The sequence below is a fragment of the Mixophyes fleayi genome, chromosome 8 (genome assembly GCF_038048845.1).
Source record: "Mixophyes fleayi isolate aMixFle1 chromosome 8, aMixFle1.hap1, whole genome shotgun sequence".
Taxonomy (NCBI): Eukaryota; Metazoa; Chordata; class Amphibia; order Anura; family Limnodynastidae; genus Mixophyes; species Mixophyes fleayi.
The window spans coordinates 120,935,701-120,956,184 of NC_134409.1; the positions used below are offsets into that span (position 1 = coordinate 120,935,701).

The 20,484-nt window shown below is 40.5% G+C and overlaps 1 protein-coding gene across 3 annotated transcripts in view; it reads left to right on the top strand.

Moving 5' to 3' along the window:
* Positions 1-972: 972 nt before the first annotated feature.
* Positions 973-20,484, top strand: part of PTPRG (protein tyrosine phosphatase receptor type G) — a 393,194-nt gene continuing 373,682 nt past the window's right edge. For 2 of the 3 annotated variants that reach the window (XM_075183334.1, XM_075183333.1), the window contains exon 1: positions 974-1,421. In XM_075183334.1, coding sequence (XP_075039435.1) covers positions 1,337-1,421 — 85 coding nt within the window. In that variant the 5' untranslated portion in view covers positions 974-1,336. Of the gene's footprint in view, positions 1,422-20,484 lie in introns of all 3 variants that reach the window. The other variant, XM_075183332.1, reaches the window with a different exon arrangement.

Sequence of the window (20,484 nt, forward strand, 5' to 3'; positions counted from 1 at the left end):
AAAGCAGAAGCAGTGAATAGAGAATATATAGAATGTATCAGAGATAGATGGGACAAGCAGGGGACATTGAAAGAAGGAGCAGTGAATGGAGTAGATATAGAATATATCAGAGTTAGATTAGAAAAGTAGCAGATAGAGAAAGGAGAAGCAGTGAATAGAGTAGATATAGAACAAATCAGAGATGTATGATAGAAGTAGTGGATGCAGAAAGTAGAGGAGTGGATAGGGTGGATATAGAATACATAACAGATAGATGGGAGAAGCAGGACACAGAGAAAGGAGAAGCAGTGAGTCGAATAGATGCAGAATATATCAGAGAGATAGATGAGTGAAGTAGCGGATGGTAGAAGGGGAAGCAGTGAATAGAGATAGAATATTGCAGAAATAGATGTGAGTAGGGAGAGATAGAAAGGAGGGGGATGCAGGTGACAGGGGACAGTGAGAGTCTCTGATTAGCTCCTGCCTCTTATCTTGCATGGAGTGAGCTAGGGAGGGTGTGAGATGAGCTGTGTGTCTGGGGAGATGACAGTGATCCATTCATACAGCCAGCAACCAGTGTTGGAAGCCTTCATTCCCTTGGGAAACAGATTGCCCCTGTTTATCTCCATCACTGCCTGCTCTCTCTCACTTACCTCCCGTCAAAACGCAAAAGGGGTGATCCACACTCACAACATATCAACTCCCTGTGTTATGTATCCCGTGGTGCTGTGCTATGTGCATGCCTGGATCATGTAACATCACAGCATATGTGTAATATGTCATCCCCTGCTTTTTGCACCCCAGATCTCCTGCACACACACACAGATGGTGGGGGGTGTCAAGGCTGCTGAATGCCAGCTGTAAAGACAGTGAATAAAGAATCCCAAGGTTTTCTGTGTCTGCGAGGAAGGAATGCGAGCACTGCGGCTTTAAGAGCGTCGGCGGCGCGCCTGTGCTAGACGCCCAGTGTTGGTGCGCGCTCCCGCGCTCCCTCTCCCTCTGAGCTTTAAAGTCTCCGGCTGGAGCAGCTCACATGTTACTTCCTGTATGGGAGAATGGAAAGCGGCCAGCCCCGGTGCGATCAGCCAGGAGTCCCGGATCCTAGCTCGGACTAGAGACCCCCCTGAACCTGGACTAGAGAAGCCCCAGCTTGGACCTGCTGGAGACCCGCTGCATGCATGAGATCCAGGGCTCTTCCCGGCTCTCCAACTTCCCAGAGCCCTCCCAGTAACCAGACACCCGGGCCCCCTGCCCCCCTCAGACGGAACCCCATCCCTGCCTCCACTACTTTTTTGGGTTGTTGCCTTGGAGGCGAATCAGTCAACAAGTTGCCCCCGTCCTCAATGTGCATGTTGTCATGCGGAGACTACTGCAGCCGTGCTGGTGGATCTTGTTCCTGAAAATCTCATCGTCGGTGCTCAACTATGTCCTGTGCTACCCAGGTAAGTGTACGGGGAAGGTCCGTGCGGCGCTTGGATCCTGTGCCTGGGCTCTATAGGAAGCCCTTAAGCTCTGTGTGTGCTCCATGCAATGACCATCTCATTACACCCTGTGTCCTTCCAGCTGGCTGGCGCCATGTATCACTATACTGCCACTCGCACCCTGCTGCCCCCTTGTCCCGTTACATGGGCCCCTGCTGCCTTTCTGGTGCTCTGTATCGCCCTCCACGGGCCCCTGCCCCCGGGTTACTGTTGCATTCCACCGGTCTCTTACCGCCCCCCATACATTAGACCCCTGTGTAGGTCTTCTAACAATTTAATGGAGCCCTGCAGTTCTAATGCCCCAAAACATAGACTCCTCTCCCGCCTGGGTTTCATGGACCCCTTGCAGTCTTTATATTGCCCCCCTCCCCGGTTTGACGGACCCCCCTGCTGCCTTTATATTACCCATGTCCATGTGCCTTATCACTGTTCAGTTTTATTGTCCCTGATTTTTAAAGTCGGAGCATTCATTATTTGTGTAACATGGTTAACAAACGTACATTCTACCGCTGTCTGATATTATACACCAAATATTGGGGGGGGTCCCCCATTAATATCCATGTCATGTCTTAAAAATTGGCACTCATGTACTGATCGTTTGATAATATCGTGTACCCCCATGTATGCCCAGACTAAATATCAGACACTCTCCTATTCCCCTCTAGACTAATTATAGGGCACCTATATATTGGACTCCTGCCCAGCAATTGGGGACCAAGTCTATGAATAATTAATCTTTAAATATTCAGCACCTTTTCTGTGTACCAGTAGCCCAAATATCGGACCCACGCCTTAATATACAACTCCTACTATAAGCCTCATACATCGCTTGTGCATTATATAAAAAAAACTCTCAGACGTTATTTTTATGAACCAACTCGCCCATTTTATGCCCCCTGCCCTGAATCTCTGGCTGCTATTGTTTCCTGCGCTGAGTTACTGGCACTGATTGCTGGGTACACAACACTGTGCTTTTCTACACAACTGGCAACACGTCCCAGTGTCAGCTTTGTGTGACTGATATGTGTCTCCTCTTTGTGTCAGTAAATGCTGGAAGTGTTTTAGAGGTGACTTCTGGCTCTGCCATGTAGGAAATATCCAACAGATCCCTTGTAGGATTTTGGCTGCCCCCCTCCCCTCCCTTCTCCCCAGTCTCATGGAAGAATCAGGAATCCGCTATGTGGCTGCTTTTTGGTGCAGTGCTTTCCTAATCAGAGCAAGGCTGGAGAAGTGCAGAGTTGGGGTACACTGCACATTTTGGGGGGGCTTAGCAGTCACTGTGCACAACACAATGCGCAAGGGATCTTTTTTTTTTTTAGGATAATGTTGCCCTCTAAACTTGAATACATCACACACACACTGTCCCTCTCCCCAAAGTTCCCCTACAGTTGTATATGAAATACCCAAGTACTGAAAACCCCAACCTCTCTCTCCCCCCTTCTGGCCACTAAGGGGTTAAAACTTACATGTTATTAAATATTTGCCAGCGTGTGATTCATACATCGTGTCTCTTTTGCAGACATGATTAAGTATCTCCTTAATGGCATCTTGACATTGAAACATCGTTGAAGAATGGACATTCCTGTGTTGTGCGCCAAGCAATACACATGCTCTGTATTATATATTTAACTGCACTCTGCACACATTACCTCGCCGGTCTAATAGCTCCTCTTACATTAGATGGTTGCTCTTATTTCAGCTCTGAGGCCGTGAATGAGGATGTAATACAGAGCTTTCATGTCCACAGTACACCTGAAATGCTCCATGCATGCAATATCCCAGCAAACGGGAGACGGAGGTCATTTCAGCATCGTTGAATTCTCGTGTAATGACGATGGGATGCCCGTAGGGGCGCTGCTGAGCTGTTCTTTATAGCCGAGGGGTTTTTAAAACCGATTTTCCCCCAAAAATGTGCTGTAACAATGCATATAAGCGGACATAGTAAACTTTACTGCTTCCATGCACATACCCTATATAATACTTGGTATTCATAGTAAAATACTTTAATTGTATATATGTGCTTTGATGTGTGTGTATATTATATTTCCCAGCTGCACAATAATTACATAAGGAATGTAAACAGCAGCAAATGTGTTTAGTTAATGGCTGTAAAGCTATTGGTAAACTTTGAGTTGTATGTCTCTTTGATTGTCACATTTGTATATAAAAAACACAAACAAACAAAATCTCATGAATGATCCAAATATTTGTATTCAGGACTGTCTGTGAGCTGTTCCGATATTGATCCCGGCTTTTGTGCATTCGGATTGTGCAGTGCTCTCATCAGTTCAAATATCTAGAAAGTTGGCAACTATTTTTCTTTTTTTTTTTCCTTTTATTATATATACCAATTATGTACTGGTAAATTTCCAAATAAGATTTAATGTCTTTTAATTTTGTTTGCACTATTTCTACACTACTACTGGTTAGAAATTAAGATGGATTGTAGCACTGACCTACATAGGTCCATAGATTCAGAATTGGGCAGTTGTCCACTTTGCCTGTAGGTGTGTGTGCCTCAGTGTAAAGACATTCAAAGTCACATCAGAATGCTACCTTCTGTCTGACATCGGCTGTCTTTCCTGGCTGGGATTATGTACATTGAAATGGGGTGACCACTCTTGAGAAGAAACATTTATCTCTCTATTGATTTTATTCTCAATTTCAGTCTGTTGAGTGATGTCCTTCTCCGTGGCTCTGATATTGTACAGTAATTACATTTAGGAGGGTCTCTTTGAGAGCACTTTAGGGAAAACTAGCCGTAGTGCAGGTTTAATGTGACAGTCTTGCAAGAAGATCTGATTTAAATCCTGCCTGGACTCTTTATTTGCACTGCAAGTCTGACTTATCACTGTGTGATTAAAACAAAACACCCCACAATCCTGACACTTGCAAGTGTCCTGTAAAACCGTGTGAAGGTCATATTAAACTCTAATCACCGTAGGGTTCAATGTAACCAAATCTGATGGATTTGCATGTACCAATATAACCAATTTTGCTTAAAACACAAAAAAATCTGTATGCTAGCTCTGCACATATTTATCAATTATGTGTGTTTGTGTTTTGTTTTTTAGTTTTTGTCTGTTTGTTTTAAATGCCTAAATAAATGTTCTATGTTCTCTAATAACCTTTTCAGGGGTCTGTGTATGAAAGAATAACCTCTGAGTGATCACTTTTAGCCAGAGGTAAAACTACAATATAGTGCAGACAATAGGCGTGTAGATCTCTGTCTTGGCTTTGCATAAAATAAGTGTAACTGTCAATATTTCAAATACTTATTTGCTATATTTTAATGACTCCTACATGGGGACAACCTTTCTCTTGGCCAGGAACCCACATTGTGTGTGAGAACCAACTTTTTCTCTTATTGTTTAAGGTCTTCTCTGAATTGCATTTACATTTTACAAATTCCGTATAGTAAGAACACATAATTTAACCTCTTTGACCCAGAAGACAGTGTTTTATCCAGCTACCTAAGCTCTCTGCTGGGCAGGGTTCCCCCAGCCCTCATAGTGGTACAGCTGTGACATGTAGAAGATGCCAGTCGGACAGCTGAACTTAGTGAGTGACTCAAGGCACTGTGTACAAAAGCCGTACTTGAATTGGATCTCTTGGAGGGGATGTCGGGGGGTAAGTGCGGCCAGGGCGTGGTGGTGCAGTTCATGTCACCGTGGCCACGCCCTCTGCTGTGTATTGCTGCAGTTTATGGCCTCACACAGTAGAGGTCGGGGCCTGATGACGCAAATTGCGTCATTAAACCCTGTCACCACCCAAGATCTCGTCTGAGAGAGTAGTCAAAATTCGGGAGCCTCTCTGACGTTTTGGGAGAGTAGGTTATATTCGGCAGCCTCTCGTGCGTTTTGGGAGAGTAGGTTATATTCGGCAGCCTCTCGGGCATTTTGGGAGAGTAGGTTATATTCGTCAGCCTCTCTGGCGTTTTGGGAGAGTAGGTTATATTCGGCAGCCTCTCGGGCGTTTTGGGAGAGTAGGTTATATTCGTCAGCCTCTCTGGCGTTTTGGGAGAGTAGGTTATATTCGGCAGCCTCTCGGGCGTTTCGGGAGAGTAGGTTATATTCGGCAGACTCTCGGGCGTTTCGGGAGAGTAGGCAAAATTTGGGTGCCTTTTTGACATTCCACAAGAGTAGGAAAGATTGAGAAAAGCAAGGCTAAAATAACACCCCTCAGTTTGCTTTAAAACATGACTTATTTTAAGAATTGTACTTGGTAGAACACAATAGTTTTATAAAAGAGGACCCACCCTAAATGGATTTGCATAAAAACAAAAACAAAAAACCTCTTTGCTATAATAACTATGCTCCCAAAACCTCTTTATATCATGTACCTCTGATATGTAGATGAGTCTTCTATAAAAGTAGCCCACTGCTGTCTGTCTGGACCTTTTTTGCATATGTGAAATTGATCCAAAAAAAAATGCCCCCCCCCCCCCCCCCCCCCTTAATATGCCACTGAAAAAGCAATTTATGGAATCTGTTTAGAAATGCTCTTCTTGATTTATTTAAGTGCAAATATATCCGGAAATATTTGTACCATATCCAAATACTTTGCATCATCGGAAATCTGTGAATAATGTAATTCCTATTGATTTCGACTGGGAGCATTAGTCATTGAACGAACTCCAGAGATATTGTTGGTGTACTTAACTTGAGTTTGAAATATTGAATGGGCAAATTTGAAGAACTCTTAAACTGTCCGGTGATCTGCATGAAGGGGGAGTTGCTGTCTTGGCGTTTGTCATTGTCAGTAAAAAAAAAAAAATATATATATATATATATATATATATATAATTTCTGTATAGTTAACAAGGATTGATTGTCTGTTCTTAGAGCCCTCAAAATATGTAGGAAGAGTGAAGAGACACTGTGGGGTATATTTACTAAACTGCAGGTTTGAAAAAGTGGAGCTGTTGCCTATAGCAACCAATCTGATTCTAGCTGTTATTTTGTAGAACGTTCTAAATGATAACTAGAATCTGGTCTCCACTTTGTCAAACCCGCAGTTTAGTAAATATACCCCTGTGTGAAGAAACAAAATGCCCTAGTCTAAAGAGTTTGAGTATGAACCATTTATTTTAGCACCATTGGTCTGATTAGTCATACAGTACCAATGTTTTCTATAGTTTCAATGAGGCCTTACGAAAGATGAAAAAGTTATCATCTTTCTGTGGAGGGGAAAATAGACAGATTCATTTTGACAGCTAGTATCACAGTTTAATGTCGTACTAAGTTAGATCTTCTGCTTATTTTCTGCATATCCCAAGTCTGATGCCTACATTGGGTTTATTGTGTTCTTCATTGGTTGAGGCCAACGGGAAAGCTCCCTATGACCAGGTATTTAAACCAAGAAGGTTAACTGTGCCATTTCAATTTTAGAGAATCAGCAACTTGGAACAACTAGGGGTTAACCGTTGAAGAAACCCTTTGCTGCCTGTAGCTGTCTATGGTAGTGAATGCAGATGAGAGAGCTCAGACTATTGTCTTTTCAAACTGAATTGCTACAGTAGCTGAAATCTCCAGCTCTCCAACAAATTGTAGCAACACTTTATTGCTACCAAAAGGCAGAAGAATACTTAAAATGATTTGCAAGTTACCATTATCGGTGGTGGGTAGGGTGGGGGATAAGCATTCCGGGAAACAAGTTATTGTGGAGGTCCCGTTGTATTCCAGCCTTCAACACTCTAGGACCTAGAGTCTAGGTCATGTAGGTTTCCGTAACTGACCTTCATGGTATGTGAAGTAGACTGAAATATAGCCACAACCTCAAAACCATCACTGTGTCCAGCCGTATAGTCCAGATGGCAGCAACCTGTCTCTAGTTGCCAGTAATACAATTGCCAGGCGTAAGAAAAATAAAAGAACATTTCCTCTAAGGACTTTAAATTGAAACAATTTGAACCAATGCTTGGAAACCTTCCCATATGCATTTGTGAATGTAACAAGGGTTTTTTGCTTTGTGGTTTTGTCTTGTTTTGTTTTCCCCCTTTTTTAATTTTGTGACTCTGTTTTATACAACATATGGGATCATTTGCCAATTATACAATGTGAGCCTTTGGCTTATTATTTACACTAAAATTTTCAGTAAAACCAGAATTGTGTAGCTCACAGATTTTACAATTCCATTCTCACCGTTTTAGAGAGTAGTTTGGATAATTTTTTTATTTATTTAAACTATAGCTCCGAGATGGACGACCTGTAACGTCTGCTGTCCTAGAAGTAAGCTTTTGCATAGCCTGGCAGAATCTGTTGGCCAAGCTGTGGCTTTCTGTGCCTCTGCCATGCTGGGACTTGTGGTACCACAGCCTGCTGTACATGAAAACTCACTGCCTTGTATTTTGTCTCTCCCTGATCTTCGCAGTCCTTGGCACAGTACAACATCTTCTGCAAATTATTACACGAGATAATATCAGAATGTAAAATCAACATGCCTCAAAATAATAGCGGGTAGACAGCATCTCGTCTGGAAGGAACGATCAGGCTTTTGACCTATAAACGCACTGGACCTGCTATATGTAGAGGAGGATCTGTCACTGGAGATTGCTGAACTTCATAAATCACGTTGAAGAGCCTGATAGAAATGGTGCTGGTAGTGTAATGTGATTTCTTGGTGATTTAAATGCAAAGGCTTCTTAAATTCCTGTGTGAGAGGGGAGAGAGAAAATGTAATCTAATCCCGTTGGTAATAGGAAGGGGTTGAAAAGCTTCTTAATACACCGCCAAAATCGCCACTCGGGTGGGAAAATGCACTTCTAAAATAAAAAAAGTAAAAAAAAAAAAATCCTTTTTATGAAAGATGTGAATGTAATCTGTTAAGCAGTCTCTCTGCATGCTGTGTATAGATGCTGGCCTAGCAAGAGCTATAAGTTATTATTGTTAAGTAGCTACCCCCCCCTCCCCCTTATGTGAAATTGCAAAACAATAGCTACCTCTGGTCTCATTCTGGCCCCCAAGTTGCTCCATTTAATACCCTCTGGTTTCAACTCGATTCCAGGTCTCAAGCAAAGAGGAAGAGTAGGTACATTTGTCCTGAGCTCCTCTGTGGTGTCTATAGCTGTGACTTAACACAATATGGGCTGCATTTATGATTCAGAGCAAATTTTTCACCTTTGCAAAACCATATTGCACTGCAAGGGGTGGGGGATTTAATGTGTGTCATAGGTCAACTCTAAATTGTAATGTAAACTTGTAGCTTTTCAGTGTTTTGTGCTATAGGTAAACATAGCCGGTATTTTTCCTGCATGCAAAAAATTTAAATAAATTAATTTGTCCCTGCTACAGGTTCTTAGAAGACAGTCTGGATCAGTTAATAGTTTTGTATTACCATCCAGTGATGGTATTTATTATTTTTGGGAATATATTTTATTTACAAACAAATAATCTATTTACAACTACAGTTGTAAATTATTTACACTGAAATAGGAAGTTCTTCTGTGTGTGTATAAATAATGCCTGTAACAAAAGCAATCCTGTCTGATTTCTTGCTAGGTAGAATTGATTTGATGGTTATTATGTATAAGCCACTCTATGCTGGACTGAACCAAAATGCCATTTGGCATATACGAAGCACATTTGTGTACTTGACTCATTCTCTGATTGCCACGTAAGTGTATTTATTTATTTTTTGCCATCTGCACTGACAGAGTGGCCAGGACAACCATAAGCCCAAGCACACCAACCCTTGTGGCATAAACTAGAATCTTGGAATCCCCCTTGGCTTCTTTGAGTTTAATCACATGAATGCTACATGTCCACCTCTTAGATCCTGTGTGCTCTGTTGTATCCTGATGGAGAACAATGGAATTCCCCCTCCCCTCAATTCTTCCTCCTAGTGTAGACAGAGATCATTTGCATTTTCGGACAAATGCACGGAATGAAATGACTCATGAGATGTTTGAAAACAGAGGGCATCTAAAAAAAAAAACCAGTGTGGATAAAACACCTGCTTGACTAGACCATAAGAATATTTACTTTGGTAGCAGTTTGTGAAATTTGGATAGGTGAGCAGAGAGTGAAGCTGTGTCACAGAAGTGTCAAACAGAACAGAAATCGGGATATAACCTGCAGGTTAACACTAATGCATTCAGTGATTGGTGGAGAAGAAATAGCCAATGAGGCACAACTTAAACACGACTGGTACTGCAGAGTGACTATAGACATTAAAAGGTGTTTAGCTGTTGTGGGCAACGGATGGCTTGCCAAGCCTTCAGCTGTGGCCCCCAGGCGGATGCTCCCGAACGGGGGATTGCTGGCTCCTCTACAGTGCAGAGAGGCTACGCACATACTCGGCGGGGGAGGATGGGGTACAGTGTGCTGTTCCCTGTGCGGGCCTTTTGAAGGCTGGAGGTTTGTACATGCAGCCATCCACCTAAGCCAAGTTGCCCATTGCTGGTGTCTATGGCTAGAAACGTATGAAGCAGCGACCAGAGGAACATAGTATACAGCTGACAAAAATAAACACAAAAATGACTTTCAAAAATTGCTGTATTCTATTTTATACGTGCCTTAAATGTACCCTACGTGCAGAACCACTCGGCGTAACATCGTGTGGAGTGGATCCTCTCTGCACACATTTTATTGCTTTTCATGCTTGATGGAGAATTATATCAACATTCCCAAAATAGAGAAACTGATTACAGCCACGCAACAAAAGACAACCTGGACGCTTCTTATCATTATATCACCCTGCACGTAGTATGAATGGATCACAAGAAGCAGCGGGTCTGATAAGGAACACGTTCTTTGAGCCTTCTACTTGGATATTTTACACATGTTTATAAAAATTGGTTGTCTTCTAATAAAGCCGTAGCCACCAGTCACACCTGAAAGAAACACTGTCCACTTCTACAACAATGTCTATCTTGTTTACAGGACACCGAATCTGCAGATGTCTCTGCATAATATAATTTATTCACTTTACAGTATGTTTGCATCGTCTCGCATCACAGTTTTGACCTATGTTTCTTTAATAAATAACGCAAGCAGGCTTCTTCCAAAGAAAACATTAATAGATGATACATGAATATATTGCACTTCAGTGCTGCTCGCCAGATGTGCTCTATGAGTAAGTCATGAATGGACTCTGAAACACATTCTTGTTACATAGTGAGGTCTGATATTGCACATGTTGTTCATCTATAAGATCTCTTTAAAAACCTTTTTTTTTTTTTTTTTGTTTGTTGTTTTTTTTAAGGCGACAAATAGACAGAGGAGGTTCATTTTGTTAAAGATATTTTATTTATATAGAGAGTTATTAGCTGTCTTCCTATCATTATCTCCTTTTCAAAATCTGGAGGGCACAAAGTAAGGCTGCCCATCGGCGTGTCATGTGAAGACAGAGGTGGGGGAGGAGGATGTCCGAGTGCAAACAGAGCTCAAAGGAGCTTTCCAAAGCGCCTCTGCTCTCCACATCATATAACTGCAGTTGCCAGTCAATGACATTTGGCAGAGATATAAGCAGATGTACAAACCCATGATAATTGGTAAATGCTAAGAGTCTCCCTATAGTCTACAGTGATTTATGTTAAAACGTACATTATGTTTTCATGGGATTGCTACTCTGTCTTTGAACTACTTGAAAGAATTCAAAACTGAATCTCTCTCTCTATCTCTCTCTCTCTCTCTATCTATATATATATATATATATTTTTTTTTTTTTTTTTCATTTTAGGATGTCCCTTATTGACCCTCACCTCTTCTTAGCTACTGTCAATTCAGTGAGATAAGTAGCCGCTTCCCTCCATGCTCCTGTCTACCACTTGATTTTAAAGAAAGACTAAATGACAAGAACTCGATAATTGGAGAACCGGCTTTTATTATAATGGGTTCCTTGGTGTTTGTATTACTGATAAAGATCTGTTTGTTTAGAACACTCTGGATCAATCCTCTCTCTCTCTCCGTACAGTAGCTTGAAGTCCATATTGACCACTATCGGGGCCCTTTTTCCTGAGGTAAATTCCATTTAAGGCTCTTGCCTAGGCTGCCAATAACTGGCTGCATTTCACTACAATATGTCACTGTGCAAAATAAGAGCTAAAATATTAGTTTATTTTTTTTTCCTCCAGCCATGCATTAATGGTGTCCCTGTAGAGCCATAGGAAATCTTATTGGCGCTGTCGTCAGAATTTGAGACCGAATCCTTTAAATATGTCATAAGTGAAATTGATCCACAAATCAAACCGGGAGTAATGTTTTGTGCAAAGCTGGCTTCAGGGACCATTTTTAAATTACAGTGGCCTTATTAGCAAGCCGAGAGAGGGCAGGAGTTGTTTTTTTTTTTTTATGACAGGATATTAGCCAAACGCACACAAAATTCTGAGTTAATGTGTATTGACAAACTGTACACTCTTTCAGTGTCTTGGACTTCTGGGGGTTGTGCTCTTAGATGGCTCTCGTGGCTAATCTACATGCGAGTGTCAGCAGTTTTCTAAAGTACAGGTGTGTGTCATGAAAGCGGATGAAGAGCTAGGACTACGCGAGTGGTCTTGTGCATGTAATTAAAACCCACATTTGGCTTACCCTGCTAGGGAACGCCCGTCCCTCCTGGTCTTCTGGTGTTGCACAAGAATGGACAACAACATATAACTCCTATTTGTGTGTTTAAATAAAACAAAAATTGCAGTTACACTGCAGTGTGATTATTGTGCTCTGTCTGTAATTAATCGGACATAAACCTGCAGCAAAAAAATCACTTGTAGCCTTTTTATAGAGAACCTTGATGTATAAATGCTTGCACAATTATTCTCTTATTTTATATAGCACCAAACATCATCATCACCATTTATTTATATAGCTCCACGAATTCCGTACAGAGAACTCACTCACATCAGTCCCTGCCCCATTGGGGCTTACAATCGAAATTCCCTAACATATACACATACACAGACTAGGGTCAATTTGTTAGTAGCCAATTAACCTACCAATATGTTTGTGGAGTGTGGGAGGAAACCGGAGCACCCGGAGGAAACCCACGCAAACACGGGGAGAACATACAAACTCTACACAGATAAGGCCATGGTCAGGAATTGAACTGATGACCCCAGCGTTGTAAGTCAGAAGTGCTAACCACTGAGCCACCGTGCACTGTACAGAGGATATGCAGTCCTTCGCGTCAGTCCCTGCCCCATAGGAGCTTACAATCTAAATTCCCTACGACACAGAGTACATTTTGATAAAAGTCATATTATGTTCCAGTATGTCTTTGGAGTGTGGGAGGAAACCAGAGTACCTGGAGAAAACCCACTCAAACACAGGGAGATCATAAAATCCCCACACAGATGCTTCTCTTACACTATTCAGAACATTGTACATTACGTGTTTTAAAATAAATGGAATAATATTGCTTATTAGCACTGTACCAGTCTCCGTTGGGAATTTTGTCACAGATCTCAACGCCGTTCATGTTAATGCAAATTGCAGCTATATCCAGTTGCCTGAGCAGAATGCTCTTTCCTGAATATTATACTAAAAAGGAAAAAAAAAAAATAAACTCAACTTTGAAAGCTGAAATATTTCTCACTGGAAGTAAACCCCAAAGAAACAAACTTATGATACATACTGTCCTATATTTCAGAGCAGCATTGAATCTGAAGAAGTTAGACTCCGAACACTGCCATATTTTTTGTAAATGACCACCTAGCATCTTTATTCATGTAATGTAATCTGGAATTGTACTATCCTATTAGCAGCAGACTTTAGCTCTTAGTATATAGTATAATACTGCCCATTATTGTGAAAGATGTTGTACAAAAGTACCCAATCCTCACTCTCGAATAGATGCTTGTTGTATTGGGCTTTAAGTGACTTAATTTTTTTGGTGCTAGTGCCACTTGAATTGTGGGTGTTTTGTTCTGAGAAGACCCGCCATGTTCCTGCATAAACTAATATATTATTTATATATATATATATATATTATATTATATTCTCAAATTCATCACTATTTTTGGGGGTATATTTACTAAACTGAGGATTTGAAAAAGTGGAGATGTTGCCTATAGCAACCAATCAGATTCTAGCTGTCATTTTGTAGAATGCATTAAATAAATGACAGCTAAAATCTGATTGGCTGCTATAGGCAACATCTCCACTTTTTCAAACATGCAGTTTAGTAAATCTAGCAATTGGTGTTTGTTGCCCTATTAATCAAAATGTATCCTTTGCCTTGACAAAATGGTCCAATCAGAATAGCACTTGTTGAACTATTTGTCTGCTCAGACGAAGCATACTGTTTGAAAAGGTTTTTTCCAAGGTTCATTGGCTGATGAGGAAACTGTCTATTTGTTCATGCCATTCACGAACAACTGGATCTGTTACAGTTTGATACATTCAATCCAGCTCGAGATGCTAGTTGGGCCCCATATTATTCGTACTGAAAAAGCCCATTATAGCCATCAGCGTGTGTGGGTGTCTGTTTAATGTATAGAGGCCTAGTACTAAATAAATGGACACTACAATAATTCAGCATATTTATGAATGCAGAAGAGTATACAAAGAAATCTGTTCTTTATTATAAAGCAATTAGAGGTCTAACTGCATGTCTGACAAACAATTGATTCTCCTCCTCGCTAATAAAAACAGCTTATTCCTTCTACTTTGCTTTGATCAACCTCAAGGTCAGAACATTTTTTTTTTTTTTCTCTACTTTCTTTCATAAGCTGTTCTCACAGAATCTGCACTTCTTACATATAAAAGGATAGTGCTGTGGGGAGATGTGTGTCCATGTATTACCACATCTCAGAGATGTAGTAGAGGAGGATCAATCACTAGTGAGATGGGCAGCGTTGGCTGATGGATAGAATTTGTATTGCTGACTGAATAAAAGTTTTGAAGAAGTTGCTTTGTTTAAAGTGGAACTAAAAATTAAAGTTAATATATATATATATATATATATATATATATATATATATATATATATATATATATATTTTGTGACACCTTCCCAATTTCTCACTGATTTGATTGCAAGGCACACTTTAGAAAAATAGCTAAATTAGCTGATCACTGTTATTTGCATCACTTGGTAAATGTCTGTTGTGGAACTCTAGTGGGTGTCTGGGATTGATGTATAGATTTGCAAATGGTGGGTAGAGACCTCTAGACAGCAATCTTGTTATATCACTGATCTCTAGTATTTTAACAACGGTGTAAATGCAGGATGCAATTATCGCTATTTTGTGTTGAATATTTTGATTGCTGTAATATAGTTGATGAGGTTGAAAAAAGACACCAGTCCATCAAGTTCAACCTATTTTGGATCTCCTGCGATCCTGCACTTATATTTGAAATTGATCCAGAGTAAGCAACCGCCAATCTGTTTCAATTGGCAAAATCCCCCCCAGACCCAATATTGCAGTCCTATTTTTACCCTATATCCCCTACTATCCTTCATTTTAATTTACGGTCGTATCCCTGGATACACTTTTCCGCAAAAAAACTTGTCTAACCCTTTCTTAAACATATCTATTGAATCTGCCATCACAACCTTCCCTGGCAGTGAATTCCATATATTAACTGCCCTTACTGTAAAGAACCCCTTCCTTTGCTGGTTGTGAAATGTCCTCTCCTCTAACCTTAGTTCTCTGTATTGACCCTTCTATGTATATGTACATAGTAATCATATCTCCTCTTAGACGCCTCTTTTCTAAAGTAAACATGCCTAAACTGGCTAACCTTTCCTCCTAACTTAATGCCTCCATACCCTTTATTAATTTTGTCGCCCTTCTCTGAACCCTTTCAGGTATATAAAACCATTCACTACTCCAGTTATATATCACAGCACTGTGCTGATAGTTTGTTTCTTACAGACCATAAATTGTACTGCAATATGAGGCCACATCTTTATCCAGGGAAAAAGTTAGGTACCTCAATGGGTACCGAAGTGGCTATCTTCAGCCCAAGTTGAGTATAATCCTTTTGTGGTCTTACTTAGATGACTGTATGGTGAGTCCTCTGGAGAAATGAAAATGCCACCTGTCTACTTCCCAATAGTCTAAAACTAGTGGACTATATTAAGTTACAGTCCATATCTTATAAATGCCGGTGTTATAGGTTTAGGTGGAAGCCCCTATCAGCAGCTCAAAATCCTTTTGAGTGGTGATGTGGAGTGCTGCAGCTCAGAGGGATTTATGATGTGTGTACATTTGGGTAATGATTAAAACCTTCTGCGTACAGCAAGATAGAGCCTTGGTATTGTGTTCCACTGTCCTACAATCGTTAGGGAAGTCCTTTTTGAAGGATACAGTGGAACCAGTTTCCTGTACACACACAATAGTAGCACATGGGAACAAAACAAATAATGTTTGTATGTGTAAACCCCATAGTCTGACCTCAAACCTACTTGTAAGTCACTGTAAATGTCTTCCCTGTTGCTTTCCATAGTACGTTCTACATCAGTGGCTTTTTACATAGATGGACTTGTGGCAGGAAGCCCACCAAGCTACAGGTGACCAATAGTGGCCAATTTGTCAGTTATATTGCAGCGCTTGTGGTCCGCTGAAGTTAGGGATAAGCAAAGTGATCTGGAAAAGTTCACTCTTCAACTAATCCTCTTGTAAAACCCAAACAAAAAAAAAAAGGCTGACATTTAGAAAAAATAGTTTTATAATCAAATGCAAATCAAGTATAAATTGCTGTTTTTTGCAAAACAAATGGAACATTGTTGTTTTTGTTTGTTTTATTAATTTATAAAGTAGCAATAAAAGATTTGTAAATCCTTTTGGCAAAAATAAAACTATTAGGCCAATATTGAGACCCGTGAGACGTTCATTAATCTTTAGTAAGTGTTGGTTTGCTAATCATCATCATCATCATCATCATCATCAACATTTATATAGCGCCAGTAGATTCCGTAGCGCTTTACAATTGGGAACAAACAGTAATAAAACAATACTGGGTAATACATACAGAGTGGGCCCTGCTTGCAAGCTAATCCTGTCCATACCGCGCGTGTGTGTGGTTTTAATATTATTATTTTTTTATTCTAAATATGTAACCTGTTGGAGAATAATCCATAGTACTTGTGTGACTTAACAATATATTTATTGCAAAATAATCAGGGGCCTGATTCATTAAGGATCTTAACTTGAGAAACTTCTTACTTCAGTCTCCTGGACAAAACCATGTTACAATGCAAGGGGTGCAAATTAGTATTCTGTTTTACACATAAGTTAAATACTGACTGTTTTTTCATGTAGCACACAAATACTTGATAGCTTATTGTACACTGAAATTTAAAGTTGATATTTGTGTGCTATATGAAAAAACAGTCAGTATTTAACTTATGTGCAAAACAGAATACTAATTTGCACCCCTTGCATTGTAACATGTTTTTTTTCCAGGAGACTGAAATAAGAAACTTCTTAAGTTAAGATCCTTAATGAATCAGGCCCCAGGTTCCTGCATTAACTGTGTTTTAAATCTCATACGTCTTCCATACTTCACACACTGGCAATATGCCGTGCGAGTGAGCACTTAGAATTCTCTGATTTATATGGACATCCACAGGATGATTATATAACCCTATATGTTTCTAACAAGCACAATCTATCAGGTTTTATGTAACTATTTCCTTGAGCAGACAATTTTTCCTTCGCAGCGCTGTATATACTTCCTTTTGTTTCAGATTAAACGTGACTGAAGTTTTCTGCATGTTGACAGCAGTTGCATCATATCCTAATTGGCGAGATGCACTAATGGAGTACTCTAGATCTAAATATAGTTGTTTATTTTGCCTCTCATCTGAGCCCCCAGGGTTTTGCATCATTTTATGGTTTCTCTGCAAAACTGTTTGCATTCCCAATGAACACCTAGATGAGATTTTTTAGCTGTTTTAGGTACGTGTTAAATGTATGGGTTCAGAGTCGACAGATTCAAAAACTGTGACTTTATTTTAAATTGTTCCGAAGTGTATTGTTTATGCATTCTGCCTTGTGTTTACTGTGAATTAATTCATTGTTATCTTTACAAGTAAATTAAGCTAAAGCAACCGTTCTACACCAGCTGAATACAAATTTGATAACTGCACATCAGGAGAAAAAAAAACTTCCATTGTATCGTGCTAATTATCAATTGACTTAAGTAAAAAAATAAGTATTTTTTTTTTTTCTCTCTTGTATTTAATTATATTATATTATCTTTTTTTTTTTCCTTCACACATTTTGTTTTAAAGGGGATGGAGACACCCAGACGAAATCACAGGAGGTCAGGGGGCTTTTCAGCAGTGGGGCCCAACTTGCTGAAGAGGGTGAGCCAGTCATGTGACATCCTTTTCAGCCAGTTACATCGTGCTACTGCCGAGCCTCCCGGCCAATCAGGATAGTTATTGTGATTCAGCCCAGGTTTCTATCTACTGATGAAATGCATTATGGGCATTTACACAGAACATCTGTTTCCAGTCTCTCTAGAACTAAATTTAGTATATTTAGAATCTGGTGTGAATGTATGTTATCATCATGCACACATACCTCTGAATTACCATAGTGCTACCGAATGTTCCTTGAAACACCCAAACCATATCATGTTACTTCTGCCAATTCCCCAATTATATCTCAACCTCACCAGGACTGCTACAAACACCCCAGATACCAGTTACTTAGAGTCAATGCCGAATGTCCCGGCACAATGTATTACTAAAGAGTGACATGCAAACTATCCCATTTGGTTAGTAGTGAATGGGCTTGTGGAATTGTCCTATGGTTTGTCAGATTAAGATGTTATTTAGGGTTCCTGGTAATATTGGAATTGTAAGTTAATATGGGACTATGGAAAAAGTGAATTTAATTAGAGATCAGTAGAGTGTGTTGATTTAAAAATGAAATTGTCTGTGAAATGCGGCATCCTAGTGTGAGAAATGATAGCTGCTTGTGGGAGGGTGATCTCTCTGCACTGAGGCCAAGAAAAGGCTTACTTGTCTGGCTGACACACATGCATGTGGGGTATTCACTATCGCTGCTAACTCGTGGGGTAGTTTACTAACCAGCGGTGAGCTTAACTCTGTATTCTACAATGACAGACAATGTTCAGTGGAGGCAGCCATGCTGTACTGTGTGATGGGGATTAGTATTGTGCTATACGAATGGTGAGAGCATCAAATATTTGTACTTTACGTAAGTGACGCACAACTATTGGTTAGGCGCAATTATTAACCATTCATCTGTGATCATCAGGACCTGTAACTATGCAGTGACTACACCATGGCGCGGGAGAGAAGACGGGAATAAGAGCAGTTTCAGTTTGGCTCCTAGGACTAGGATGACGAGATCCTTTGTAGCACTGCTTACCTTCCTAGTGTACCGATTTGAAGAGACTGTCCCATGGAACAGTAGTTTTATCTCCGTTTCAGAACACTTGGAAGAGCACAGTGGCCTAGTGGTTAGCACTTCTGCCTCGCAGCACTGCGGTCATGAGTTCGATTCCCGACCATGGCCTTATCTGTATGTTCTCCCCGTGTTTCCTGCGGGTGCTCCGGTTTCCTCCCACACTACAAAAACATACTGGTAGGTTAATTGGCTGCTATTAAAATTGACCCTGGTCTCTCCTTGTCTGTCTATGTCTGGGTGTGAGTGTGTGTCTATAATAGGGAATTTAGACTGTAAGCTCCAATGGGGCAGGGACTGATGTGAATGAGTTCTCTGTACAGCGTTGCGGAATTAGTGGCGCTATATAACTTGATGATATGTCCCACAGAGGAATGACACTTTAGTGCTGCGCAAGACATTGAAGGGGTGTTATTAGAGGAGGGGACTGGGGCTGGGGGCAATCCGGTGTCTAAGAAAGAATTTGTGGTATTGCCGTCCCGTCGTGACATTTTTAATCCCTTATTAGTACGCTGATATCCCTATTTTGAATCTGTGGGATCTATAACCTACAGAATAAAAGAAATGAGTACTATAGACTTGATGTGTGTTTTAAAAATAGGGACATTTTTGGGGTCTGGGGACAAATGTTTTAAACCTGATATGGTCCTGCATTATTGGGGACAACTTTGCCTAGATGGGAGTTTTCCTGCTCTCGTTTGTATATTAAATCCGTATGAAGTACAGATGAAGAAAATTTTAATTTCAATAATTTTAAAGAACAATATTTTCTGGTTACTTTTTTTTTCTTCTTCCTGTTTTGTCATTTCGCTGTAAGCACCTGATGTTTGTAGAGCACTGAAGAGCTAGCAGAAAATCAATAGCCATTAACCAGCTCACTTTCCAGATAGGACATATGATGAATCAGTCCACATGCCCCCTTGGGTCTTTTTAGGTCCGACTGTCAGCAGGAAAAATCAGCAAAACGGTCAACAATAGTGAGACTAATGTCCCATCTGGAAGTGCTACCGCCCTGGGATTGGGCCTGTGTTGCTTCTTCCCTGGGAAATATTGCAGTAATATGTCATGATAAATCTATCCCTTTATAAATGTTCTTTTTATTGGTCACCATTAGAGCACATTGGTAAACATTAATGTATTTTGGATCTGGCTCTCAGCCACCGCAAATGACGTATAGTATTAATGTGCATAAAGATATATACAGAAGCAAATGGCAGCTATATTCTGATATCTGAGATGAGGCTAAACCTTGTCGGATGCGTTTTTTCCTGTTTGTAAGCCTCTAGAACAGTGATGGCTAACTTGGGACACTCCAGGTGTTTGTGAAACTACAAGTCCCAGCATGCTCTTCCAGCTATCAGCTAGTTATCTACTGGCAAAGCATGCTGGGGCTTGTAGTTTCACAACACCTGGAGTGTTACAGGTTAGTCATCACTGCTCTAGAAAGATACTGCTGTGCACCGCTCAGTTACATAATCATCAACATCGTCTGTTATTAATATAGCGCCAGTAATTCTGCAGCGCTGTACAGAGAACTCACTCACATCAGTCCCTGCCCCATTGGAGCTTACAATCTAAATTCCCTAACTAACACACACACACACGTCAATTTGATAACAGCCAATAACTTACTAGAATGTCTTTGGAGTGTGGGAGGAAACCAGAGCACCCGGAGGAAACCCACGCAAACACGGGGAGAAC